The sequence below is a fragment of the Bubalus kerabau genome, chromosome 13 (genome assembly GCF_029407905.1).
Source record: "Bubalus kerabau isolate K-KA32 ecotype Philippines breed swamp buffalo chromosome 13, PCC_UOA_SB_1v2, whole genome shotgun sequence".
Lineage (NCBI taxonomy): Eukaryota > Metazoa > Chordata > Mammalia > Artiodactyla > Bovidae > Bubalus > Bubalus kerabau.
In genome coordinates, this window is record NC_073636.1 from 32649149 (window position 1) to 32676245 (window position 27097).

At 36.9% G+C, this 27097-nt stretch overlaps 1 protein-coding gene across 2 annotated transcripts in view; it reads left to right on the plus strand.

The window, feature by feature from the left end:
• MRC1 (mannose receptor C-type 1) overlaps positions 1 to 27097 on the plus strand; it is a 112157-nt gene that overhangs the window by 44869 nt on the left and 40191 nt on the right. For both annotated transcript variants that reach the window (XM_055543938.1, XM_055543937.1), the window contains exons 8-16: positions 1388 to 1545; positions 4104 to 4214; positions 10465 to 10580; positions 12491 to 12639; positions 15795 to 15994; positions 18475 to 18602; positions 19249 to 19336; positions 20837 to 20981; positions 23376 to 23417. In XM_055543938.1, coding sequence (XP_055399913.1) covers positions 1388 to 1545; positions 4104 to 4214; positions 10465 to 10580; positions 12491 to 12639; positions 15795 to 15994; positions 18475 to 18602; positions 19249 to 19336; positions 20837 to 20981; positions 23376 to 23417 — 1137 coding nt within the window. The remainder of the gene's footprint in view (positions 1 to 1387; positions 1546 to 4103; positions 4215 to 10464; positions 10581 to 12490; positions 12640 to 15794; positions 15995 to 18474; positions 18603 to 19248; positions 19337 to 20836; positions 20982 to 23375; positions 23418 to 27097) is intronic.

A 27097-nucleotide genomic window follows, 5' to 3' on the forward strand; every position in this document is an offset into this window, starting at 1 on the left:
GCTGCTCACAGATCATGATCTGCCAAATTAAGTGAAAGGAAAAGGGATCATCTTGGCAAAGCCATTCATGCTTCATGGTGCTGGAAACATCTGCTGGGGCTGACACTGGGCCAGCCAGGGACTTCTCCAAAAGCAAAGCTGAGTGACAGCTTTTAGGAGGAAGAGACTACACCATTTAGGGAAATTCCTATAAGATGTGGCATATTTCTCACTTTCTACTATTAATACAACATCTTTACAATCTGTTGACAATTAATTTTATTTAACTGTTTAAAGAACATAGATCACGCATCCATGATGGAATTCCAGGGAGGTAACTTAAACACATGTTGAATTGTGTATGCCTCCAATTTTTAAAAATGTGGAAATGTGTATGATTTTAGCTGTGAGATTGCAGGCCTTCAATTTTATCCCATTTATGCATATGCTATTTAGAGCTTTTAGAATTATAGTTCCTGATAAAATCAATGATGCTTTTCATAGAATTTCAGAACAGAATGATTACCTTTTATATCTATACCTGGTAGTTTTTATTTTAACTTTTGTTTGTTTGGGTTTTTCTGGTATTTTGTGGTGACAGTGATGATGGATTCATTTATATTTATAGACTAATAAGTGCTAAATGCCAAGAGAGTCCATTTATTCAGTTGATATATCTTCTTACTGTATGGATCATCTTAACTTCTATTACAGTGATTAAACTTTAACAGAAACACCTAGAATTTTCTTGATAACAACCTTGTTCGTAAAATAGAAGTGGTTTTTAAAGTTTTTATTTTAAAACCTTCATTACACTAAGATTTAATACTAGTCAAATAGATTTATGTATAAATAAACTACATATTTCCAGCACCATGAGTTTGATTGGTTATAGTAAATTATTTATAACAAAATAAACAGTTTCACAAAATAGAGGGTAATGATAGATCTACTTCAGTTTCATTTTAACAACTCACAGGAGATTAAATCTGCAGTCGCACAAAAAAAGTACAGTCACCTTCACAACGTGAAGAATACATTACATATTTTTTAATAAATACATTTATTTATTTTAATTGGAGGTTAATTACTTTACAATATTGTATTGATTTTGCCATACATCAACATGAATCCACCACAGGTATACACGTGTTCCCATCCTGAACCCCCCTCCCTCCTCCCTCCCCATACATTACATATTTTAAACTAAAACTGACAACACAAAATGTCGTTGACATCTCAGGCTACAGAGGTAGATCCATTTAACGTGCAAGTGGATGGTATATTATGATGGTTGTAATGGCAAGAGAGTTGTTGATAAAGAAGGGGCCTTCCTTTCCTGATAACCTTTTGATCTTTGGAAAGAAAACTTTGTGTAAATTGCTTCTGTGCTTTTCTTCCTGTTTAGAGCCAAGTGATGAGTTATGGATTGGCTTAAACGACATCAAGATTCAAATGTACTTTGAATGGAGTGATGGCACCCCTGTAACTTTTACCAAATGGCTTCGTGGAGAACCAAGTCATGAAAACAACCGGCAGGAAGACTGTGCAGTGATGAAAGGCAAAGTAAGACATTTTTAATTACTGATATCTAGCAAAAGCCACAGGAAAATTTTCCTTTTGCCCCACTTATTATATATCATTGTTTCCATTGTTTCTATCCTAATGAGTTGACATAGATCAAAGTTGAACTAGAATTCAGATTCAGTCTCTTGAGTATCTTGGCCAACTCATTTTCAAGAAGACCAGAAAAGCAGCAGATAAACTGTCATTTCAAAGATGAAATTAACCAATACGAATGCTCATATTGTTTGTGTTTGGTTCTAAATTGTGCCATATGATTATATGGCTTGATTAAACAAGTTTCAGAACTTTGGTTCTACTTTCAGCTGGTTGCTCCGAGTGGATGTAGACCTGGTTAGATCTACCCTGGGTCCTACAACCTTGAGTCTGTGCTTGGAGAGCAACTTTTATTTTAGGTTACACAGAAGTGTCAACTATGAAACCATGGCTTCCATGTTGGAAATCAGGCAGTTTAGCTATAAAGTATATCATCAAGTTATTTTTTGTTAATGAACATGGTGGTTAAGAGGCTGGGTTTTAATGCAAAACATTTCCTTGTTTGTAAAATGAGTATAATTGTACCCAGCTCACATGGTGGGTATAAAGATTAAATGGGTTAACACATATAATGTGCACTGTCCCTGGCCCAAACTTGGTGTTCAATAAGTATTAGCTACAGTTTTTGTCATTGTGGTTCGTTTCACAGTGAAAAATGGAAAGCTTAAGGAAAGAATATGTATTAATTATTGAAAGAATAGGCAGAAGAGTGTCCTGGGAAGAGGAAACCAGAGAGCTTTGTTCTTGTTGAGAACTCGAAAGACAGTATGGCTGAAAGCATGGAGTGAGAGGTGGAGAGGTGGGTAGGAAAAGTACTGGCAATGAGAAAACATGCATTAGCCCAGGAGCAGCCAAACCAAATCTGCAGTTCGCAAATATTATGCTGGCTGAAGAGCTGAGTACCAGATTGTAGTGGCTGAGACTGAATGAGATGTGAGGATTAAGTCAAAGAGTACAGAAAACCACTTTTCAAGGTGTTTAGCAGTTGAGGGAAGGGGATGAGCACTCATTTAATGTGAAATCTCTAGGGAAGATAGAAAAGGTAGAATTTGAAGCAGAATGAAAGATGCCACCTTAAGTTCATAGAGGACCCTCATCAATAGAAATAGGAAGAAGGGAGGGAAGGATACTGTTTTCAGGTTGGGTGTGTTGCATGGGAGTGTTCTTTCTGTATGGCTTTATGTGTACTCTGGGACTTCCCTGGTGGCCCAGCAGTTAAGACTCCAGGTTTTCACTGCAAGGGAGCTTGGGTTCAATCCCTGGTCAGGGAAATAAGATCCTGCATACTACATGGTTTGGCTAAAAATAAATAAATAAATACATGTACTCACTTAACTTGAAAACAGCTGCTGGTAGGGATGGATGAGGAGGCTGTGTGCAAATCTTCTGTTGAACCATCACTTAAGGGCTTATGAGCATTTTTAATTTCTATCTAGGTCTCTCTCCATTGTGACCTGACAGTGAAGATATAAAAACAAACTGTAGCTACAGTTTCTTCCTACATCTTTGTCAGTTCAGTTCAGTTGCTCAGTTGTGTCCGACTCTTTGTGACCCCAGGGACTGCAGCACGCCAGGCTTCCCTGTCCATCACCAACTCCCGGAGTTTACTCAAACTCATGTTCACTGAGTCAGTGATGCCATCCAACCATCTCATCCTCTGTTGTCCCCTTCTCCTCCCGCTTTCAATCTTTCCCAGCATTAGGGTCTTTTCAAATGGGTCAGTTCTTGGCATCAGGTGGCCAAAGTATTGGAGTTTCACCTCAGCATCAGTCCTTTCAATGAATATTCCCTTTAAGATGGACTGGTTGGATCTCCCTGCTGTCCAAGGGACTCTCGAGAGTCTTCTCCAATACCACAGTTCACAAGCATCAATTCTTTGGTGCTCAGCTCTCTTTATAGTCCAGCTCTCACATCCATACATGACTACTGGGAAAACCATAGCTTTGACTAGATGGACCTTTGTTGGCAAAGTGATATCTCTGCTTTTTAATATGCTGTCTAGGTTGGTCATAACTTTTCTTCCAAGGAACAAGCGTCTTTTAATTTCCTGGCTTCAGTCACCATCTGCAATGCTTTTGGAGCCCAAAAAAGTAAAGTCTGTCACTGTTTCCATTGTTTCCCCATCTATTTGCCATAAAGTGATGGGATGAAATGCCATGATCTTAGTTTTCTGAATGTTGAGTTTTAAGCCAACTTTTTCACTCTCCTCTTTCACTTTCATCAGGAGGCTTTAATTCTTCTTTGCTTTCTGCCATAAGGGTGGTTGTCATCTGCATATTTGAGGTTATTGATATTTCTCCCAGCAATCTTGATTTGGCTACATCTTTGTAGCCGAAGTCAAATTTGCAGTTTCCTGGTAAAATATCCACTTACTTTTCCTCTTCATAGATGCCTTTTTCTCTCGAATCTTTGTTTCCCTTTTCAGAGGCACAATTATAAGAAAATAGCATCAAGGTCAAACAACTGATAATCATTAAGATTTTTTTCCCCCTTGCTTTCTGCAGGATGGGTACTGGGCAGATCGGGCATGCGAACGGCCTCTTGGTTACATCTGTAAGATGAAATCACAAGCCCAAACTCCAGGAGTAGTGGAAGTGGAAGCAGGCTGCCAGAAAGTGAGTATAGAACGCACCCCCTGGTTTCAGATCAGCAAAGTCGATGTGATAGACTTAGCTTATTTTTGTCTGTTGAAGTACTTAATTGTCATAGTAGCCAAATGCTTCAGCTTCAAGATATTGCTAATCTTTGACCCAGTGCATTGTCAAGGACATCTCTAGTGGATAACCTTAAGTTGTAGCCAGCAAATTATCCTTAGTCATTTTTTCCATTTTTAATATTTCTGGTGACCTTGTTTCTGGTGGGGATTCATCTCTGTAAATCTCTGAGGATCTAGAAGGCAGGAGGTCTACATTCCAGCTGGTAGTAGCTAGTAGTAATTCAGCTAAACCAAGTCAAGCCATGCAATCCTATTGTGCTTTAATCTCACGTGCACCATGGTTAGTGATACCTCCTAGCAAGTCTTATCTTTCTTTGAGGTTAAAGTAGATTATTTCTGTGAAACAGTTTCTGAAAATGCAAAGAAGCTACAAAAACACAGGGTGTATGGTTATCATTTTCCTGTTTGATTGCTGAGTTGCCCATCTTCCTCTTTTTTCCTTTCTCACTTCTCTTGGATAAAAATAAAGTAGCAACTGATTTTCTGTCCAAGAGTGTCACGTTATGATCAAATTATCTTATAACAAACACCAGAATTCATGAAACATAATTGAGTACTATACCATTAAACCATAAAGAAAAATAGAGCAGACACAGAAAATTACAGAATGTGAGAGATAGAAAAAGTATCTTAGTGACTATTGAAAACCCCCATTTAAATTTTGCATTCTGGAAATTTCGGCCAGAGAAGTGATAACTTTTTCAAGTCACACAGAGGGAAGTTAAGAACCCAAGTCTCCTGCCAAGTTCTTACACTTTCACTGCTGGTTTCACTACCAGTACACTTAGGTATTCTTTACTTAAGTGTATACAGGAGATTGTGTATTATTGTAACTTTCTGTAATTAATAAACCAATCCTTAAATTTTATTAAAGTGAAGTGAAGTGAAAGTAGCCCAGTCATGTCCGACTCTTTGTGATGCCATTGACTGTAGCCTGCCAGATTCCTCTGTCCATGGAATTTTCCAGGCAAGAATACTGGAGTGGGTTGCCATTCCCTTCTCCAGGGGATCTTCCTGACTCAGGGATCGAACCTGGGTCTCCCACATTGCGGGCAGATCTTTACTGTCTGAGCCACCGAGAAAGTAAATTTTATTACTTCTATGCAATCAAAATTTTTTTATATATATTTTTTCTATTAACTGTCTACAATCACTGATAAAAATCCAATTTAATCATTAGGTTGGTAATAAGAAAAGGAAGAAAGTATCAGCCAATTGTTTGTTGAGTGTGGTTATTTTGCTTTCAATAGTCTTAAAAGATAAATTTTGTTGTTTAGTTGCCAAGCCATGTCTGATTCTTTTGTGATCTCATGGACTGTAGCCCACCAAGTTCCTCTGTCCATGGGATTTCCCAGGCAAGAATACTGGAGTGGGTTGCCATTTCCTTCTCCAAGGGATCTTCCTGATTCATGGATTGGACCCAACTCTCCTGTATTGGCAGACGGATTCTTTACCACTGAGCCACCAAGGAAGCCCTAAAAGATAAATATTACATTTCTAATTAGATAGGGGAGGAAGCACAGACTTAGAGATATTAATTTGGCAAGTTTTTAAAAACACATGCTTTAGGCAGTGGTTTCCTCAAATCATTGGGAAGACTAGGAAAAAAATTCACTTGCTGGCAAAAGAAGATAACAGAGAGGTTTGGTGTTTTTTTTTTTTTGTCTGAGCCTGGGTACTTGGTGTTTTGGGAGTATTTTTGAGAGTTCAAAACTACAGACCTTCTATGATCAAGATCTGAGATTCAGTTTGCAATTCATTGCTATCTCTGTGGGAAACCTTGATTTAAGAAATTAACATGAAGTAGTCCTGAGTTGCTAATATTCCTGGATGTCTGATAGATGCACGTGTAAATCCTCTTTAGAAGACCCCTTCTCCAGGCTGATTGAGAATCCCACAGATGAGTTTGAAATCCAAAATTATAAAACATACCATCATAAGCTTTAGATAGTGGAATGAATGGATGTGACATTAAAGTGAATGTTTTTTTCAAATGCTTATGAGAAGTAAAAGGTGGAATTGAAACCATGGACCAGACACCATGTATTATGTGGGATTTCTTTATGATTCAATTCTAAATATGTTTTGTTTCCATTAAGATTCTTTGACCTGTGAACTGGGGTGTGTATGTGTGTTTTCATGGTGGTGGAAGTTTTGGTGGCAGTAATGGGAGTTTTGTGTTTTAGTTTCTAAATAATTGGGAGGTACTATTGATTTTCATTCCACTGCATTGTGCTCATATAAAGTTTTTGTTGTTAGTTGTTGAGATTTTCTTCATTATCTAGTTCATAATCAGTTTTTCTAAATATTCCATCTATGCTTGAACACATAGATGGGATCTCATACAGACCGTGGGATCTCAAAGAGTCAGACATGACTGAATGAGCACTGATAAAACTTAGCAATTATATTATCCAGATATTCTATATTACTAATATTTCATCTGTTTGATATAATATTCTTATTGTGATTCTATCAAGTTTTGTCTTATATACTTTGATATGTATTTATATCTTTCTGGAGAATCAGTTCTTTAATTATGTAGTTATTTTCTTCATTCATAATAATGTTTTTTACCACAAAGTCAATTTTAAATAATATTGCCACAGAAGCTATCTTTTGTTTGGTGTTTGCCCAGAATCCTGTTTTCCAGCTGATTGCTTTTAATCATGCTATGTAGCTGTAGTTTAAGAATGGCTCTTGTAAATGAGTATCTGCATTTTCATTTTAATCTAATTTGAGGAACTCTGGCTTTTAACTGGTGAAGACATGAGCTTAGATTTGTTTTGCATACCAATCTATTTGGATTTGTTCCTACCATATTATTATGTGCTTTATTTTGTTTACCATTCTGCTTTCTTTCTTTTTTTTCTTTTTGTGCATAACATTGGTTCACATTGGTTCTAATGAATATATTTTCCCCCTTTTCCTCCTCTGAAAAAAGTGAAAGTTGCCCAGTTGTGTCAGACTCTTTGAGACTCCAAGGACTGCAGCTTGCCAGGCTCCTCTGTCCATGGAATTCTCCAGGGAAGAGTACTGGAGTGGGTAGCCATTCCCTTCTCCAGGGGCTAGTCCCGACCCAGGGATCAAATCCAGGTCTCACACATTGCAGGCAGATTCTTTACAATCTGAGCCACGAGGGAAGCCCCCTTTTGGAAATTCTACATTTTTACTCCTTTTTTTTCAAAATGGTTAATCTTATAATTTTAACATGCATTCTTGTCTTGAAGTTAACCAGTCCCTTTCTCTGCCTCCTGAACAAAATGAATGTTATTATTCCACTTATAATTCAGAGTTTTTTAAAATTTGAAATAATGTTAGACTCACGAGAAGTTAAAAAAAAAAAGAGTACTGAGAAGTCCCCACTCGACTTCTGCCAATGATAGCGTCTTATCTAACCAGAGTACATGATCACAACAGGTGGTTGGCATGGATACAATATGGTTAACTAAACTACAGATCTTGTTACTATTCCATTCTTTAGCTTCCCACTTCCAATTAGTTATCTTTGCTATTTGTCCAGGCAGTTAGATCTGGATTTACTGACATTTATTGACTTCTTTGCTCAGTGTAGACTTCTAGCTCACTTACTCCTCTTGACTTTACTTTCTTGCCAAAGTTAATGTTTTAGAAGTTCTTTTCACTGGGATTTGGGAGTGGAAAACTCTCTGTCTGTGTTTGAAAATGTCTTGAATTCATCTTCCCTCTGCATAGTAATTTAGGTAAGTCATTTTAGAATTCTAGATTGACAGCTGTTTTCCGACAGCACTATATATATTATTTCATTTTCTCCTGATCTTTATTTTTGCCATTGGAATTCCTGTTAGACTAATTCTTCTTCTTTTTTTATTTTAAAAAAGTGGATAATCTGTATTTTCTCTCTGATTGATTTTAAGAGTTTTTTCATTGTCTCTGTAAGTATAATGTGTTGAGATTTGGATTTGTTTTATTGGTTCCATTTGGTGTGGAGTATCTCTTCATTTTGAAGATTTGTATCTTTCCATTCTTGAAAATTACCAGTCATTCATTCTATTCAATGCTTCTCAAACTTCTCTCAGGATGCTTTTCAACCTCATTCAGCAGATGTGCATGCTCAGTTGCTTCAGTCACGTCTCCTGTGTCTCTGGCACTGCAGGTATATTCTTTAATGCTGAGTCATTGGGAAAGCCCTCTGTATCTTCTATATTTTCTATCAATATGATTTTAAACATCTTTTCATAGTCTCATCTCTCTTCCACATTCAGTCAGCTTACTAATCTTCTGAAACCACATTTTCTATGCTTTATCTGGCCATTGAGTTTTTAACTTCATATTTTTCTTTTCTAGAAATTCTGGTTTTTTTTGTGTAGTCAAATCCTGTTTTTCTTTGTTCATAGTATTTTGATCTTTCCTCATTGATTATCTTTCTTCCTTTGTCACTTAAATCGCCATAACATGCTTCTTTTCCACTTGGTTTTACTATGTTAAACTGTTGACTCTCCCTTAAAGGAGACATTTTTCTTACATGGTTTATAATTTTTGGTTGTGAATTAGTTCACCGTCCCATCTCCTCCTACCCTCAAATGTCATAGTCTTATATGACCTGGGTTGTGGAAATATTTCTGTTGTGTGATTTTGCATTTTAATTCTCAAAGCACCTGTAAGATTCTCCTTTTGTGTATTTTATTTTTTATGTTTTGACTATGGAGTCTCACGCAGTGTGGATAGTGTAAAGTTGGGACTGGCACCCAGCTGTGTGGCACAGACTTGGTATTTGTTTTCAGCAGAAGTTTCTTCTTTCTGCATCCAAATCCCCAAGCAAGTGACAAGGATCTCTTAATTTCCTGTTTTTGTGGGTGGTGTTTTCTTGCTCTCCTTTCACAGAGGGGCTACCATGAGTGGGTATCATCTTTACACAAGGACTTCAGTTCTATGGGCTTCCCTGATGGCTCAGTGGTAAAGAACCCGCCTGCCAATGCAGGAGATGTGGGTTTAATCCCTAGGTTGGGAAGATCCCCCAGAGAAGGAAATGGCAACCCATTCCAGTATTCTTACCTGGGAAATCCCAGGGACAGAGGAGCCTGGCAGGCTGCAGTCCACAGGATCGTAGAAGAATCAGAGATAACTTAGTAACTAAACAACAACAATCAGTTCTATCTCCCTGCCTCAGGTGAGCTGATGGCCCAATATCCTAATCTGTATGAACAGTAAAACCCTAATCCATAAACTTCAGAACCTTAATCTTGGTCTAAAATATGACTGGGCAACTACAATCTCAGCTTGTACATTTTCTATTCCAGCTTTTTCGTTCTCTAGTACTTATTTTTGACCCTGAAGATTTTTCCTTCTTTCTCTCAAATTCTAGTATGGACTTTCTGTTTATTGCCATGTTTTTATTTAGCATTTCTATGTGTTTGAATTGTGGGAGAGGAACCATGTCAATTTATGATGCCAGGAGTTTGATAAGTACTAACCTTTGACCTGGAGAAGGCGATGGCACCCCACTCCAGTACTCTTGCCTGGAAAATCCCATGGATGGGGGAGCCTGGTGAGCTGCAGTCCATGGGGTCGCTAGGAGTCGGACACAACTGAGCGACTTCACTTTCACTCTTCGCTTTCCTGCATTGGAGAAGGAAATGGCAACCCACTCCAGTGTTCTTGCCTGGAGAATCCCAGGGATGGGGGAGCCTGGTGGGCTGCCATCTATAGGGTCGCACAGAGTCGGACATGACTGAAGTTACTTAGCAGTAGCAACCTTTGACCAGATGGCACAGCTTTGTACTCACCATCTACTGCTGTCTTCAGTAGGTAACTAGGCTTGTTATTCTGCAAATTAGTTCCTGTGGCTTCCTATTCTAAAACTGAGAACTTACCCATTTCATTCAGTTTCTCTGGTAAACATTTCACAGATCGTTTTTGTTGAAAATTGCATCAGAATGGAAAGAATGACTCCCCTCACCCCCATTTTGTATCATAATTCGTCATATGAGGAACAATGCACTCTCATTTTCTTTATTCACATAAATTGTTTTCATTGCATATCAAGTTACTGATATTTGTGTTATTTACATGCTTCTATTGTTTATCAATTTGTGTTTCAAGATATAGAAATTATTAAAATAATATTATATAATAAATATGCATGATATTCTGCTTGATAATATTAATAGGGCTGGAAAAGGCATGGATTCTACTGCTATTTGATTGGACACACACTTTCAACATTTACAGAAGCAAACCAAACCTGTGTAAGTGAGAAGGCTTACCTAACAACTGTTGAAGACAGGTATGCAACTATTCTATTTTAAATATATATATATATATCAAATAATGAAACATTTTCAGAAGAGTATATCAGTATGCTCTAAATTTCTGAGTAAATTACACTGAATCTTGAAGTATGGTTTTTAAATATAGAAGCAGTAAAAATCATATTTTTATTTGGATTCTTCATTTCAAACACTAAAAAATATTTTGCTACTTTTAGTACCAAAAAACAAGAACAGTTTGCTAATACTCCAGTAAATGTTGTTTATATATCTAACTTTTTTAATGTAGTAGATCTCAAAGTTTTTAAAGCAGAGAAAGTAAGGAAAATTTATCATCTCAAGAAATCAAACATTCTATTTTTACTACCACCTCCAACATAAAAAAAAGGTAGACAGGAACTTCCCTTGGCAGTCCAGTGGGGGTGAGAGGGAGCAGAGAGATTTTCTAGGCTTACTAGACTAGCAGGTCCAGAAAATGATGTGGAGATAGAGAATTTTATGTAACCTTTAACTTCTAGCGTTCCATCCTTCTTTGAGATTTCGGTATTTATTTTTCTCCTACTTTTTTCAAGAAACTTAAAAGAAATTTAATTTTTTATATTGTCCATTTGATTTGGAGTAAATGGGTAAAAATTATTGAATTTTAATACAGTAAGTTATATTTCTTGACCTTTCAAAGCAGGCTCAATAAGATCTAGAAGAAGCTATTAATATTAAAATTCTTTGATAAAATGAAAGACATCATAGAGTTCATAGAATTTATATAGTCTTTATAAAAAAACTTATATTTCAACATTCTTTCTTCATGTATAATTAAATGTCTGATACATTGCTTGCCTCTGAAAATCAGAACATAGATAATTTTTATCGTATGACCTGGAAGTAAGCTACACATTTTTAAGTACCTTGGGAGCATATTCTGGTCTATCTTGTTGGTCTTTGAGTCTACTGGAGCATGGATGTCCCTAGATTTTCTATTTTAGGTTTGCTTTTTTTGTGTGTGTTTTCTGTGATATTTGTGTTCATGAACTCACTAACTCTTTGGTTCAATTTGGTGTTTAGGCATTTAAGAAAAATTGAGTTTCTTATTTTTAATTTTTTTTTTTTTTGGTTTGTTCAGTTTAGGGAATTAAATTATTCAGACTAGGGTCAAACCAATGTTCTGTTATTGTGGTTTTCTCTCCATTTCCTCTCTGCTCGTGCTAGAGGCATCTACAATTCCCTTGTTGCTGGAAATTTTGAACATCACTTTTCTTTTGCTCCAAAGAGAGACTTTTTTGCGTATGCTGCTGCATCACTGTCATTTATCAATTAAGACAAATTTTGTTTGCCTTACTAACCACAGTGTGTTATTACCAGGTGACGCCAAATATAAAGATGAGATCCAGAGGGAGAAAAAATGTTGGAGCTTGTGATTTTGCTCCCAGTTCTTTCTAGAGATTGAATCTCTAGTTCTCTATATTTCTTGATAATTTTCTCTGTTGTTTCAGAGCTGAGAAATGGGAATGAAATTGAGGGGAAAATCAACCCAGATTTTCTAATTGTATTATCTTTAATAATGTTGCAGCCTCTCCACTTACTTCACCAAGAATTGTGTAGAGCATCTGAAATATTTGAAAAGTGAATTGATTTTCAAACATTGTATTTTAAAAGGCAACAGGATAAGCAGAGGGACTGATGAGAAATAGAGAGAAATAGTTTGGGTACATTTGAATGATTTTATTCTATCAACTGTATGATACTTTTCCTTCATAAGATCACATTTCCTTAGCGAAAATTTGCATAATTTAAATGACAAGTAAATAGGACATAATAGGTTTGATTTGCCAACTAAATGATAGCACAGGCATACAATTGAGATGTTTTTCATGTGGATAATTAGAAAAATTCACTTTTTTCCTAAAATTTAGTTAAATTTTTTTTTAAGATATGAACAAGCCTTTCTGACTAGTTTGGTTGGATTGAGGCCTGAAAGATATTTTTGGATAGGACTTTCCGATGTACAACACAAAGGCACCTTTCAGTGGACCATCGAGGAAGGCGTTCAGTTCACACACTGGAATTCAGATATGCCAGGTATGTGCAGGGCTTCCGTTTCAGGCTTCCATTCACCCCACATATCCATTTGGCCAAACCTGTGATTCCTTCATGTACCTTTCCAAATAGACTTCTGTAAATTCATTGTACTATTAAAATTTTATTATATTTTATTTCACTCTCTTTTTTCTTTAAAAAATGTTCCCATTAGTGTGCAGTGGTCTAAGATAAAAAGGAAGAGAAAACTCCTAGGTTATTTGGTGCCACTCTATTTGAAGTATTTATGAAATAGTGATGAAATCCTTAATGGTCAGAAAGATTCCATGGTGACCACTGATTCACGTATTTCTGAGGACTTAAAACTGTCCTCGGGGGTATAAAACTTTCAATGTGACTATGAACAGAAATATGACTGTGCTTCAGTGGTAGAACAAGACTGAGTGCTTATGTGGAATGTATTATTTCAGTACCTTGAACGGGCCACCCTGTTAGCTCTTTACAATAAGTCCCCTACATACAAACCCTCAAGTGGCGAACTTTCAAAGATGTGAATGTGCCGCTGGATGCCTGCTGTTGTACTATTGTACTTTTCAAGGTACTGTACTGTCATGTTAAAATTTTCTTTATTTTTTTTTATGTATTATTTGTGTGAAAAGTGTTATAAACCTATTATAGTACAGTACTATATAGCCATCTGTGTTAGTTGGGTTCCTAGGCTAACTTTATTGCACTTACAAACAAATTGGACTTGACAAATGCACTCTCAGAATGGAATTTGATTGTATGTAGGGGACTTAGTATATATGACTTGGATTTAGTTTTATACTTGTAGAAAACCCATAAGCTAAGTTTCAGTATCCTCCTCGTGTCGAGGTAGAAACTGGGACTTGGAAAATTTATAAGCATGGATTTAGACTGATCTTTGTAATTCCCAAATCCATGCTGTTTGCATGGACGTCACCCTTTCTCCCTATAAATTTTTATTTGCCTTCATTAATAAGAAGCTTCTGAAATAGACACTCAAATTATTTTTTGCTTTTTTTTATGCACTGGTGACATAGCCTGTGATGTAAGTCAGTATGACTGCACTCAGGAAATTCAACATCCTTACAGCAAATGTTTCATTGTGCCTAGTTAAAAAGCTATGGAAGGAATAATAGAGCTTAAGTATGCAAATTAACTGTTTGGCCTAATAAGTTCAAATCTTCAGAAGTTTTAAAAATTTGGATCTTCAGTCATCAATAAGGAAAATAGATCAGTAATTTGGATAGTGTGATTTCTGTTTAATTAATTGAACATTCTGGAAAATAGTAAGATTTAAGTTTATTTTGAAAGAACAGGGTAGTATATTAAGAGCTGAGTGCATTTTTTTTTTTGAGTGATAATTTTTACTTGCCAGACAACATGCCTTAATTTCACTGGTGTTGATCATTTAGCAGTAGGATACTGAGAGATTAATCTAGGAACATCCTTAGGGAATAAAAATAAATCAAACCACAGTCATAGGGAATTAGCAATCATAGAGAAAATATTTTGGGGAAAGTGTAGTTCTCTAAAACTAAACATATACTGCCTTTAAAAGTATAATAATCAAAGATTATCTCATCTTAGCAGTAAGAAATCCTAATGTTTTTCAAGTTCTATTTTAATGATATTTTGAAATAAACTATGAAGCTTAGTAGGTCCACATTTTATTTTATCTGCTTCTTTATCCATTAAAGAATTTTAAAATGAAGATATACATGTATATGTATGAATCACTTTGCTGTATACCTAAAATTAATATAGCATTGTTAATCTACTATGCTCCAATATAAAATAAAAAAATTTTAAGGACACAGATGAACTTATCTACAAAACAGAGTTATAGATGTAGAAAATAAAATTATGGTTACCAGGGGATAAGGGCAGGGAGGGATAAATTGGAAGATTAGGATTGACCTATACACACTGCTGCTGCTGCTGCTGCTAAGTCACTTCAGTCGTGTCCGACTCTGTGTGACCCCATAGACGTCAGCCCACGAGGCTCCCCCGGCCCTGGGATTCTCCAGGCAAGAACACTGGAGTGGGTTGCCATTTCCTTCTCCAATGCAGGAAAGTGAAAAGTGAGAGTGAAGTCGCTCAGTTGTGTCCAACTCTTAGCGACCCCATGGACTGCAGTCCACCAGGCTCCTTCGTCCATGGGATTTTCCAGGCAAGAGTACTGGAGTGGGTTGCCATTGCTATACACACTACCATATATAAAATAGATAACTAATATGGACCTGTTGTATAGCACAGGGAGCTCTACTCAATACTCTGTAATGGCCTCTATGGGAAAAAGAATCCAAAAAAGAGTGTATATAAGTGTGTGTATAACTGAATCACTTTTGCTGTACACTTGAAACTAACAACAATTTAAATCAACTATACTCCTATATAAAATAAAAATTAATTGTAAAAAACAACTTCCTTGGTAAAACAAAACCCGTTATTTTTGTCGTTATGATAGATTTTATCATACTAAAAATATTGTATTGTTATGTCTGTGTTCGGTGGGGGGGACCCCACCAGATATTAGAAATACAAAATGCTACCAAAACCCTGACAATTTTTTTTTTCAGAGTTACTTTCACATGAAGGCCTTGGGTTACCTTCTGGTGACTGTTAATTGCTTTTTATAGGAATACAAGTTGCTTTACAATGTTGTATTCATTTCTGCTATAAATCAAAATGAGTCAGCCATATGTATACATAGATCCCCTCTGTTTTGGATTTCCTTCGCATATAGGTCACCACAGAGCGTTAAGTACAGTTCCCTGTGCTATACAGCAGGTTCTCATCAGTTACTTATTCTATACATAGTATCAATAGTATAGATATATCAATCCCAATCTCCCAACACATCCCACTTTCCCTTCCCCCCTTGGTGTCCATATGTTTGCTCCCTACATCTATCTATGTCTCTATTTCTGCCAAACCTTGACATTTGGGATTATATTGATAATTCAGTTGGGGATATAGGCCACACAAATAAAATACAAATAATGGTTCAGAAATAGAACAAAGCAATTGTGAAATGCTGCAGAGTGTCTCCTCTACATTTTCTTATCACATGTAGATTTTATCCCACTACTTGAGGCTCAGGTTTGAGCTCTTTGAGCACAGCCAGGTTTCACAATCACCTGTTGTGAATTCTGCTTTGTTACCTGCAGGACGGAAAGCCGGGTGTGTTGCCATGAAGACTGGGGTTGCAGGGGGCTTGTGGGATGTCTTGAGATGTGAAGAAAAGGCAAAATTTGTGTGCAAACACTGGGCAGAAGGAGTCACTCGCCCACCAGCGCCCACGACCACCCCTGAACCCAAATGTCCAGAGGATTGGGGTGCCTCCAGTAAAACAAGCTTGTGCTTCAAAGTAAGTATCCATTGCTGAGCTCTTCAAGAATTGGGGATATGTTTCAGCCTTAAGAATCATCTAAGGAATGAAAACAAAACAAAAGCAATGTCTGGGTTGAGCCTATAGAAATTCCTATGTTATTGATCTGAAAGGGGACTTGGGCACTTGTTGTTTTGAAAGAGCGTTCCTTGGGTGGAAAGATAAGAACCAGTTGCATTCAGACCAACAAACATGACTGATAACTGTAAATAGAAGTCACACCAGCCTTTCTTCACCTGCTCTGCCTTTATCACTCCATACACTTGGCATCTTTCCTCTTTCCCATGCTTTCTGAGCTCACATTTCTTTTTCTCAATAAAAATTCCTGCCCTACCTCATGCTATTCTATGGCATCCCATTTTGGCTCTGTTCTTGGAGCTCAAGCACTTAGCTTTTGGCTAAGTGAATTGATAAACGAATCTGCAATCAAGCCACATGGGGATTCTAGAGAGAACATTCCTTTGTTCTTATTTAACCCCTGATTATGATGCCTGATGGAAGATGAAGGACTGTTAGGTAGGGAGTACATGGCCATTCAGTGACTGGTAAATGACAGTTTGATATCCTGTAGTCACTTAGTACATTCCTATGTGAGATCACCCATTTTCTCTTTATGCAATCAAGTTCACCCAAACAAATAAAACACATACCCCAACTCCAATGAATTAATAAGCATTTGGGTCTTTTTCTTTCTTGTAAATCATATTCTTTCTAGAGAAGGTTGGATTTAGCCAATATAGCAATGTATTGGGTTGGCCAAAAAATTCATTTCGGTTTTCTTGTAAGATGTTACAGAAAAACCCAAGCAAACTTTTTGGTCAACCCAATACTTAACTACCACTTAATGACATTTTTCTCTAATGGCCAGTTCTCAGGACCTCTTTTATTCCATCCTTTGAGGCATATGGCTCTGGCATGTTTTGTAAAACAGACAAAGCTGATGAAGAACTTCATTTGTTAATGTGTATTGGAATGAGGTTGTTTAGTCTCTAACTTAGGGGCTAATTTGGTTGGTAACTACCACTAGCAGTAACAGAGACTAATGAGCTATATTTAATACAGATCAACCAGTCCAACTTAAAGCATAATTTACATAGAAGGAAAAGTATTGGGCCAACACTAGAGAGGATTTTACGAATGGGTTGAAAACTAATACAAAGCAAATGAGGTATTTTATTGTTGCCTCTGGAAACTTTTGAGTTATTACACAAAGGCCAGGTCCGTCCTATACACAGCCATTCATGGGAAAATGGCAGGCTATGGAGATTTGTTGCAGGATTTCTGAGAGACAGTACAGAATTCTCCAGAGCTGGGAAATGAACCAAGAGTTCCAGCAGACATTATCTGGGTAGATGTTTAACAAATTCAAATGTGTGCTTCCCTAGGAATTATGATTTTGGAGGTGCTTGGGGTAGGGTTTGTCTGAAAATATATAGACCATCTTTGTACATACTAAGGTGTGAAAATTCTTAATAAAGTTCAGCTATTTTAGTAAATTGATTTACAAAAATAAAATCTTCTATCACCATCTACACAAGTTGAGGTACTCACAGAGGTCTTGGGAGTTACTGCAATGAAAAGTTGCTCAAGGCACACGTGTCCCAATAACTCAAGTAGGGTCAAGGTGAAGATCGCCTCAGGTTGCTTGATGAGAACTAGACAACCACAGGTCTATTGGAAATAAACTCCTTTTCTACAAGCCTACAATGATACAGGCCATGTCTCATGAGAAGCAATGAATAAAAATTATAGACATTGATGAATACAATGATGTAAACTGCTCCACTGCTTACATCCTGATGGATCCCTGTGGGTTCCATTCCCCCAGCAGTCCTCTGGGTAATATGACATATTCTCTAAATTCTAAATAAATATTAAATTTAGCTTACATACCATTTTTTTTACATGCTCTGTCCAATTAGTGTCTGTCATGCCATGACCTCCAATCTTTGTTAAACTATGCAACCATAAGCAAAAATGATAAGAAAATTTTAAGAACATACCAAAGAAGCATTGAAAGACTCCCAGGTTATTCAGTGTTTAAGCTAAACAGGATAACAAAACCATGGCACTATCTTAGGTTATTATCCTTAAATTTTTATTTATGTTTGCTTTCTCTATATCAAGTTTCTTTCATTCTTTTCCATCTGAATGGCATAGTTGACACTTAACCAAATTAATCCTGTCTTCTCCAAGAGTCTGTATCTTTCAATCTCACTTTTTCAGTGCTATAAAATAATTCTATTTTCTAGAGTTTTCTTAACAAAATCATCTGCCAAACTCTGTTACCCAAATATTCTCTCGCAAATTGATTTTCAGCCAAGAGAATTACATTGCTTGGGGCCATTGTAATGTCTTGCTTTTCACTAAATGAAATCTCGTCAAAAGTAGATAATAATTTCTCTTGGTTTGATAAGCTGTGAAGTGTAAAATAAATTCTGAATCTGTATTACTTTTAGCTGTTTGCAAAAGGAAAACATGAGAAGAAAACATGGTTTGAATCCCGAGATTTTTGTAGAGCTCTGGGTGGAGATCTAGCTAGTATCAATAATAAGGAGGAACAGCAAGCAATATGGCGATTAGTAACGTAAGTATCTTTTCTAGTTAATACTCCTTCCTTTGACCCTTTGAGTACACATTTGTTGTTGTTTTTCAGTTGTCAAGTTGTGTCCGACTCTGCAAACCCATGGACTGCAGCATGCCGGTTTTCCCTGTCCCTCATCATCTCCCAGAGTGTGCCCAGGTTCATGTCCATTGAGTTGGTGATGCTGTATTCCAAATCTGTGGGCACTCTGGGACCTGGTTTCACTTCCAAATTCTGGCCTGGAGAATTCCATGGACAGAGTAGCCTGACAAGCTACAATCTGTGGGGTTGCAAAAAGTCAGACACGACTGAGTGACTTTCACTTCATTTCCAAATGCGTTAATTTTATAGCTATAAATCCCGAGATGAATTGCTCCATAAAAGCATAAGACACTTATTATTCATTAAGTGAATGAATATCTCAATGCTTTACAATTATTTCAAACAGCAGCTTGTTTTCAGGATATTTACAAGTTGTACCAAAATGTGCAACTGTTGCATAATGCTTATATTTAGTCATTTAATCCTTCACCTGTGTACTAACCAATTTATATTTTGGGAGTCATTTTCAAATTTGATTAGGACTCATAGGTAACCAAACTTGGTTCATATAGTACCATAAGCTGCCTTTATATCTTGTATGTTGCAGGGCTAGTGGAAGCTACCATGAACTATTTTGGTTGGGACTGACATATGGAAGTCCTTCCGAGGGCTTTACTTGGAGTGATGGATCCCCTGTGAGTAATTTGATTTCATAGATACTTTTCTTACTTTTATTGTGTCTTTATTTTGATGTTATCTTTTTGGGTTACTCAAAATTTTTGGTAAGATGGGTTATGATGATAGTTAGAGACATTTTTCTATGCAAAATAAATGCTATGTTAGGGTCATTATTCTGCCTCTGACCCAGGACAGTTCTGTTCACCTGAGGTGGAACCATGATAGACTGAAAAAAATTAGGAAACTCATTCTTCTAATTTATATAAAATAATGTCTTCCTTCTCTCATGCCAAATTGGTATGTAAGTAGCTAGACTTCTTAAAAACTGTTTTATGATGTCTTATAGACTAGGAGATATGGAAACAACTTTTGATATTCTATTAGAAACCATTGACTTTTGTCAACCATTGACTTTTGTCAGACTTCTCCATTCTCAGCAATGGGGAAGCGAGAGGCTATGGCACATGTAGTCAGTCATCGCAGGGAGTGATTTTGTGTAATTTCAGTTCTACCTCCTCTTACCGCCCATTAGCAGCTTTTCAAAGCACTTGTGTAGGGTGGATTATTTGATGTCTCCATTGATAACAAGGGTTTTGTATTTAGATCTCTGGAAAATAGGTCATGATATAGGCTATGATTCCTCTCTGAAAACACCATAGTGGACCTAATCCTAGCCCTCTACTTATTTCCAGTATTCATCTTAGTAACGTTTGGTAGCTTTGTTAGCAATATTCAGAAGTCATTTTTGTTTGTAAGGAGAACTAGTTTTATTTCTTTCTCCTGGTGAAGTGAAGTCGCTCAGTCATGTCCGACTCTTTGCGACCCCATGGGCTGTAGCCTACCAGGCTCCTCCATCCATGGGATTTTAAAGACAACAGTACTGGAGTGGGTTGCCATTTCCTTCTCCATTTCTTTCTCCTACCCCTCTAATAAAAGAAAGTTTCAAATATCACAATGAAATGTTATCCCTTCAGGATGAGTTGTAAATTTAGGAGATCCCAATACTGAGAAGTGAAACTTCTATACCAAGTTTTTCCTATATACAAATCCCACTTTTGTGGTCCTGGATACATTCCATTTAATAAGAGTAAAGAAAATTTTTTAATAATTAAAATAGTCTATTCAGCTTCAAAAGTTTCCATGTAATAGGAGCTCTTTCTTTCCCAGCTCTTCTCATCAAACTTGTTTTCAAAGCAAACATATTGTGAAAAAAAGTAGAGAATAAAAAAGTGAACATATCTTTCCTTTTATGTTTGGATGAAAGTGAAAGTTAGTCGCACAGTCGTGTCCAACTCTTTGCGATCCCATGGACTGTAGCCTGCCAGGCTCCTCTGGCCATGGAATTCTCCAGGCAAGAGTACTTGAGTGGGTTGCAGTTTCCTTCTCTGAAGGAATCTTCCTGACCCAGGGATCGAACCCAGGTCTCCTGCATTGCAGGCAGATTCTTTACCAAGTGAATCACCAGGGATAGATGATTGGTATTGGCTAATGGTTGTAATGTAATGTTTCTAACATAGGTGTCATATGAAAATTGGGCTTATGGAGAACCTAATAATTATCAAAATGTTGAATACTGTGGTGAGTTAAAAGGTGACCCTGGTATGTCCTGGAATGACATTAACTGTGAACATCTTAACAACTGGATTTGCCAGATACGAAAAGGTAAGATGACCTGCCCTCTGCTTTATCTCAGATTGGAATACTAACCTCCTGTGATCCCAAAGTCTTCCCTTTATTCTGCAACCAAACAAGCGGAATAATATAAGGGACCGCCAAGGGCCATCATTTCACAGGATAAGAGTGAACTCACTGAACACAGATAAATCTTTCAAAGGAACAGAGGATGAAAAGGACAGCCCAGAATCCTGGACCAGAGCATGGCCTCCAAAATAGTTCTCAGGAGCTGCTGTTCCTGTTCAGTTCCTACAGTCGTGGGAGTGGGTAGATGTTTGACTCTCTAAGCAGAGTAAATAGAGTGTGATTTCTGTTGGGGGATTTTCACCCTCTGACCCACATTCATCATTCAGTAGGTGCTATCTCCCTCAGTCTGAACATACTGCAGACTGATTTCTCAAGGATGTTCATCCGAAGAGCTGGCACCATTCTGAGGCCCCTGATGCTATAAGATCCACCATGTTGTTGGTGGTCAACAATGATCAATGCATACGTATCAGTCATGATTAATGATTCACAAAACTCCACATAGCCAAGTCAGATTCTTTTAAGATAAATAGGCCCATCCTTGAACCAAAATGTATAATTTCCTCCTTTGTCAACAGATAAATAGAACCACATCGCCCTCTGCTGTCTGGGAACCTTGGCTACAGCTCCAACTCTTACTGAAAATACTGTGTTGCTCTCCTGCTGTTTGCCTTACTCTTGCTTAGATGAGTGTTTACAGTGTTTTCAGGATGGAGGAATGAATCCATTCAGTTCAGTCGCTCAGTCGTGTCTGACTTTTTGCGACCCCATGGACTGCAGTATGCCAGGCTTCCAAAACTGTCCATCACCAACTCTTGCTTGCTCAAACTCATTTCTATCCAGTCGGTGATGCCATCCAATCATCTCCTCCTCTGTTATTCCCTTCTTCTCTTGCCTTCAATCTTTCCCAGCATCAGTGTTTTTTCAAGTGAGTCAGTTCTTCACATCAGTTGGCCAAAGTGTTGGAGTTTCAGCTTCAGCATCAGTCCTTCCAATGAATATTCAGGACTGACTTCCTTTAAGATTGACTGGTTGATTCTTCTTGCAGTTCAGGGACTCTCAAGAGTCTTCTCCAACACCACAGTTCAAAAGCAGCAATTCTTCAGCACTCAGCTTTCTTTATGGTCCAATTCTCACATCCATGCATGATTACTGGAAAAATCATAGCTTTGACTAGATGGACTTTTGTCGGCAAAGCAGTATCTTTGCTTTTTAATATGCTGTCTAGGTTGGTCATAGCTTCTCTTACAAGGAGCAAGCGTCTTTTAATTTCACGACTGCAGTCACCATCTGCAGTGATTTTGGAGCCCAAGAAAATAAAGTCTGACACTGTTTCCACTGTTTCCTCATCTATTTGCCATGAAGTGATAGGACCAGATGCCGTGCTCTTTGTTTCTTGAATGTTGAATTTTAAGCCAGCTTTTTCATTCTGCTCTTTGACTTTCATCAAAAGGCTCTTTAGCTCCTCTTCAGTTTCTGCCTTAAGGGTGGTATCATCTGCATATCTGAAGTTATTGATATTTCTTCCGGCAATCTTGATTCCAGCTTGTGCTTCATACAGCCTGGCATTTCACAGGAATTTGGAGGAATTAATAGTGGCCAGTTTTTCTTTAAAGGTCTCTTTGCTCCCAAGGACTAATTTCCTTGTGTGTTATTGGTAGCTCTATTCTTACAGATGTTAAAATCATTAAACCAAAAGCTACATAACTTGAGTCCTTTTATCAGATTCTGACAAAGTCCAGGTAGATCATTAACTACTTGGAAAGAAAAATATTTAACTTTTCATAAAACATGCATTTAGTAAGAATATGCTTTTTTGAAGAAACTATATTTTATAAATAAATAGCTCATATCTAATGGTTTCAAATAACTAAAATTTATACTTTCACAGCTGACTATAAGATGTGTTACTGTAAAAATAACATCTATTGAGCAGCTTCTAAATACCAATAACTTGCATATTTTATCCCATCTCTTTACGTGGGTGACAACTCCTTTTTGTAGTTGAGAAAATTAAAGGTAAGAAATTTAAACCTGAACTGGGATTTGAACCTAGATTTTCTGATTTCAAAACTCGTGTTCTTTTCTTTCTTTATATAATGCTACTTATTGTGCTTGAAAACTGTCTTCCAATTTTTAGTGGTATTGTACCTAATTTGTTGAACTCTTAAACTCCTAATTTTGTTTCCCTTTGCTTTTTTCCCCCACAACATGATAGTAAAATTGGAGAGTGGAAGGAAGAGAAAGAAGAGTTAAACTTTTAGCTATATTAATCCATGAAAATAATGAAACCAGAGGATATGAAATAGCACAAATTCAATCACCTTTTATATCTAATTTTCTCTTGTTTTCCAGGACAAACTCCCAAACCTGAGCCAACACCAGCTCCTCACGACAGTAGGTGTTTCTGTTTTTTGTTTTCTTTTTTAAAAATTAATTAATTTATTTTAATTGGAGACTAATTACTTTACAATCTTGTGGTGGTTTTTGCCATACATCACCATGAATCGGCCATGGGTGCACCTGTGTCTCCCCATCCTTAACCCTCCTCCTACCTGCCTCCCCACCGCATCCCTCTGAGTTGTCCCACAGCACTGGCTTTGAGTGCCCTGTTTCATGCATCGAACTTGGACTGGTCATCTGTTTTGCATATGATAACATACATGTTTCAGTGCTATTCTCAAATCATCCCATCCTCACCTTCTCCCACAGAGTCCAAAAGTCTGTTATTTACATCTGTGTCTCTTTTGCTGCCTTGCATATAGGATTGTCCTTATCATCTTTCTAAATTCCATATGTATGTGTTAATATACTATTGGTGTACAGGTTATTCTTTTTTTAATTTTTTTATTGAAGGATAATTGCTTTACAGAATTTTGTTGTTTTCTATCAAACCTCAACCTGAATCAGTCATAAGTACACATATATCCCCTTCCTTTTGAACTTCCCTCCCATCTCCCTCCCCATCCCACCCCTTTAGATTGATAAACAGCCCCTGTTTGAGATTTTTAGCCATACAGCAAATTCACACTGTCTATCTATTTTACATATGGTAATGTAAATTTCCATGTTACTCTTTCCATACAGCTCACCCTCTCCTCCCCTCTCCCCATATCCATAAGTCTATTCTCTTTGTTTCTCCATCGCTGCCCTGTAAGTAAATTCTTCAGTACCGTTTTCTAGATTCCATATATATGCATTAGAATATGGTATTTATCTTTCTCTTTCTGACTTACTTCACTCTGTATAATAGGTTCTAGGTTCATCCACCTCATCAGAACTGACACAAAGGCATTTCATTTTATGGCTGAGTAATATTCCATTGTGTATATGTACCACAACTTCTTTATCCACTCATCTGCCAATGGGCATCTAGGTTGCTTCCGTGTTCTAGCTATTGTAAATTGTGCTGCAATGAACAATGGGATACATGTGTCTTTTTCAATCTTGGTTTCCTCAGGGTGTATGCCTAGGAGTGGGATTGCTAGGTCATATGGTGGTTTTATTCCTAGTTTTTTAAGGAATCTCTGAACTCTCTTCCATAGTGTCTGTATCAATTTACATTCCCATCAAAAGTGCAAGAGTGTTCCTTTTCTCCACACCCTCTCCAGCATTTATTGTTTGTAGGTTTTTTTATGATGGCCATTCTGACTGGCGTACAGTGATATCTCATTGTAGTTTTGATTTGCATTTCTCTGATGATGAGCGACGTTGAGCATCTTTTCATGTGTTTGTTAGTCATCTGTATGTCTTCTGTGGAGAAATGTCTGTTTAGGTCTTTTTCTCACTTTTTGATTGGGTTGTTTGTTTTCCTGGCATTGAGTTGTATGAGCTGCTTGTATATTTTGGAAATTAATCCTCTGTCAGTTGTTTCATTTGTTATTATTTTCTCCCATTCTGAGGGTTATCTTTTCACCTTGCTTATAATTTCCTTTGCTGTGCAAAAGCTTTAAGTTTAATCAGGTCCCACTTGTTTACTTTTGTTTTTATCTCTGTTACTCTAGGAGGTGGTTCATAGAGGATCTTGCTTTGATTTATGTCAGTGTTCTGCCTATGTTTTCCTCTAGGAGTTTTATAGTTTCTGGTCTTACAGTTAGGTCTTTAATCCATTTTGAGTTTATCTTTGTATATGGTGTTACAAAGTGTTCTAATTTCATTCTTTTACATGTAGCTGTCCAGTTTTCCCAGCACCATTTATTGAAGGGGCTATCTATGCCCCATTGTATATTCTTGCCTCCTTTGTCAAATATAAGGTACCCATAGGTGCATGGGTTTATTTCTGGGCTTCCTGTCTTGTTCCATTGGTCTGTATTTCTGTTTCTGTGCCAGTACCATACTGTCTTGATGACTGTAGCTTTGTAGTATAATCTGAAGTCAGGAAGGTTGATTCCTCCAGCTCCAGTCCTTTCTCAAGACTGCTTTGGCTGTTCAGGGTCTTCTGTGTTTCCATATGAATTGTGAAATTTTTTGTTCTAGTTCTGTGAAAAATGCCATTGGTAATTTGATAGGGATCACATTGAATCTGTAGATTGCATTTGGTAGTATAGTCATTCTAACAATATTGATTCTTCCTACCCAGGAATATGGAATATCTCTCCATCTGTTTATGTCATCTTCGATTTCTTTCATTAGTGTCTTATAATTTTCTGTGTATAGTTCTTTTGTCTCCTTAGGTAAGCTTATTCCTAGATATTTAATTCTTTTTGTTGCAATGGTGAATGGGATTGATTCCTTAATTTCTCTTTCTGGTTTTTCATTGTTAGTATATAGAAATGGAAGTGATTTCTGTGTATTGATATTGTATCCTACAACTTTGCTAAATTCACTGATTAGCTCTAGTAATTTTCTGATACTGTCTTTAGGGTTTTCTATATACAGTATCATGTCATCTGAAAACAGTGAGAGCTTTACTTCTTCTTTTCTGAACCTAGATTCCTTTTATTTCTTTTTCTTCCCTGATTACTGTCACTAGCACTTCCAGAACTATGTTGAATAATAGTGGTGAAAGTGGACGCCCTTGTCTTGTTCCTATCTTAGGGGGAATGCTTTCAGGTTTTCACCATTGAGAATAATGTTTACTGTAGGCTTATCATATATGGCCTTTGCTATGTTCAGGTAGGTTCCTTCTATGCCCATTTTTTGAAGAGTTTTAATCATAAATGGGTGCTGAATTTTGTCAAAGGCTTTTTTTGCATCTATTGAGATTATCATATGATTTTTATCTTTCAATTTGTTAATATGGTGTATCACATTGATTTATGTATATTGAAGAATCCTTGCATCCCTGGAATAAACCCAACTTGATTATGCTATATAAGCTTTTTGATGTGTTGCTGAATTCTGTTTGCTAAAATTTTGTTGAGGATTTTTGCATCTATGTTCATCGGTGATATTGGCCTATAGTTTTCTTTTTTTGTGTTGTCTTTGTCTGGTTTTGGTATAAGGGTGATGGTGGCCTCATTGAATGAATTTGGAAGTGTTCCTTCCTCTGCAATTTTTGAAAAGAGTTTTAGAAGGATAGGCATTAGCTCTTCTCTAAATGTTTGATAGAATTCTCCTGTGAAGCTCTCGGGTCCTGGGCTTTTGTTTTTTGGGGAGATTTTTTATCACAGCTTCAGTTTCAGTGCTTGTAATTGGGTTGCTCATAATGTCTATTTCTTCTTGGTTCAGTCTTGGAAGATTGAACTTTTCTATGAATCTGTCCATTTCTTCCAGGTTATCCGTTTTATTGCCACATAATTGTTCATAATAGTCTCTTGTAATCCTTTGTATTTCTGCATTGTCTGTTGTAACCTCTCCTTTTTCGTTTCTAATTTTGTTGATTTGATTATTTTATTTTTCTTGATGCGTCTGGCTAAAGGTTGGTCAATTTTGTTTATCTTCTCAAAGAACCAGCTTTTAGTTTTATTAATCTTTACTATTGTTTCTTTCATTTCTTTTTCATTTATTTCTGCTTGGATCTTTATGATTTCTTTCCTTCTACTAATTTTGGGTTCTTTTGTTCTTCCTTTTCCAATTGTTTTAGGTGTTAAGTTAGGTTGTCCATTCAATGTTTTTCTTGTTTTTTGAGGTATATG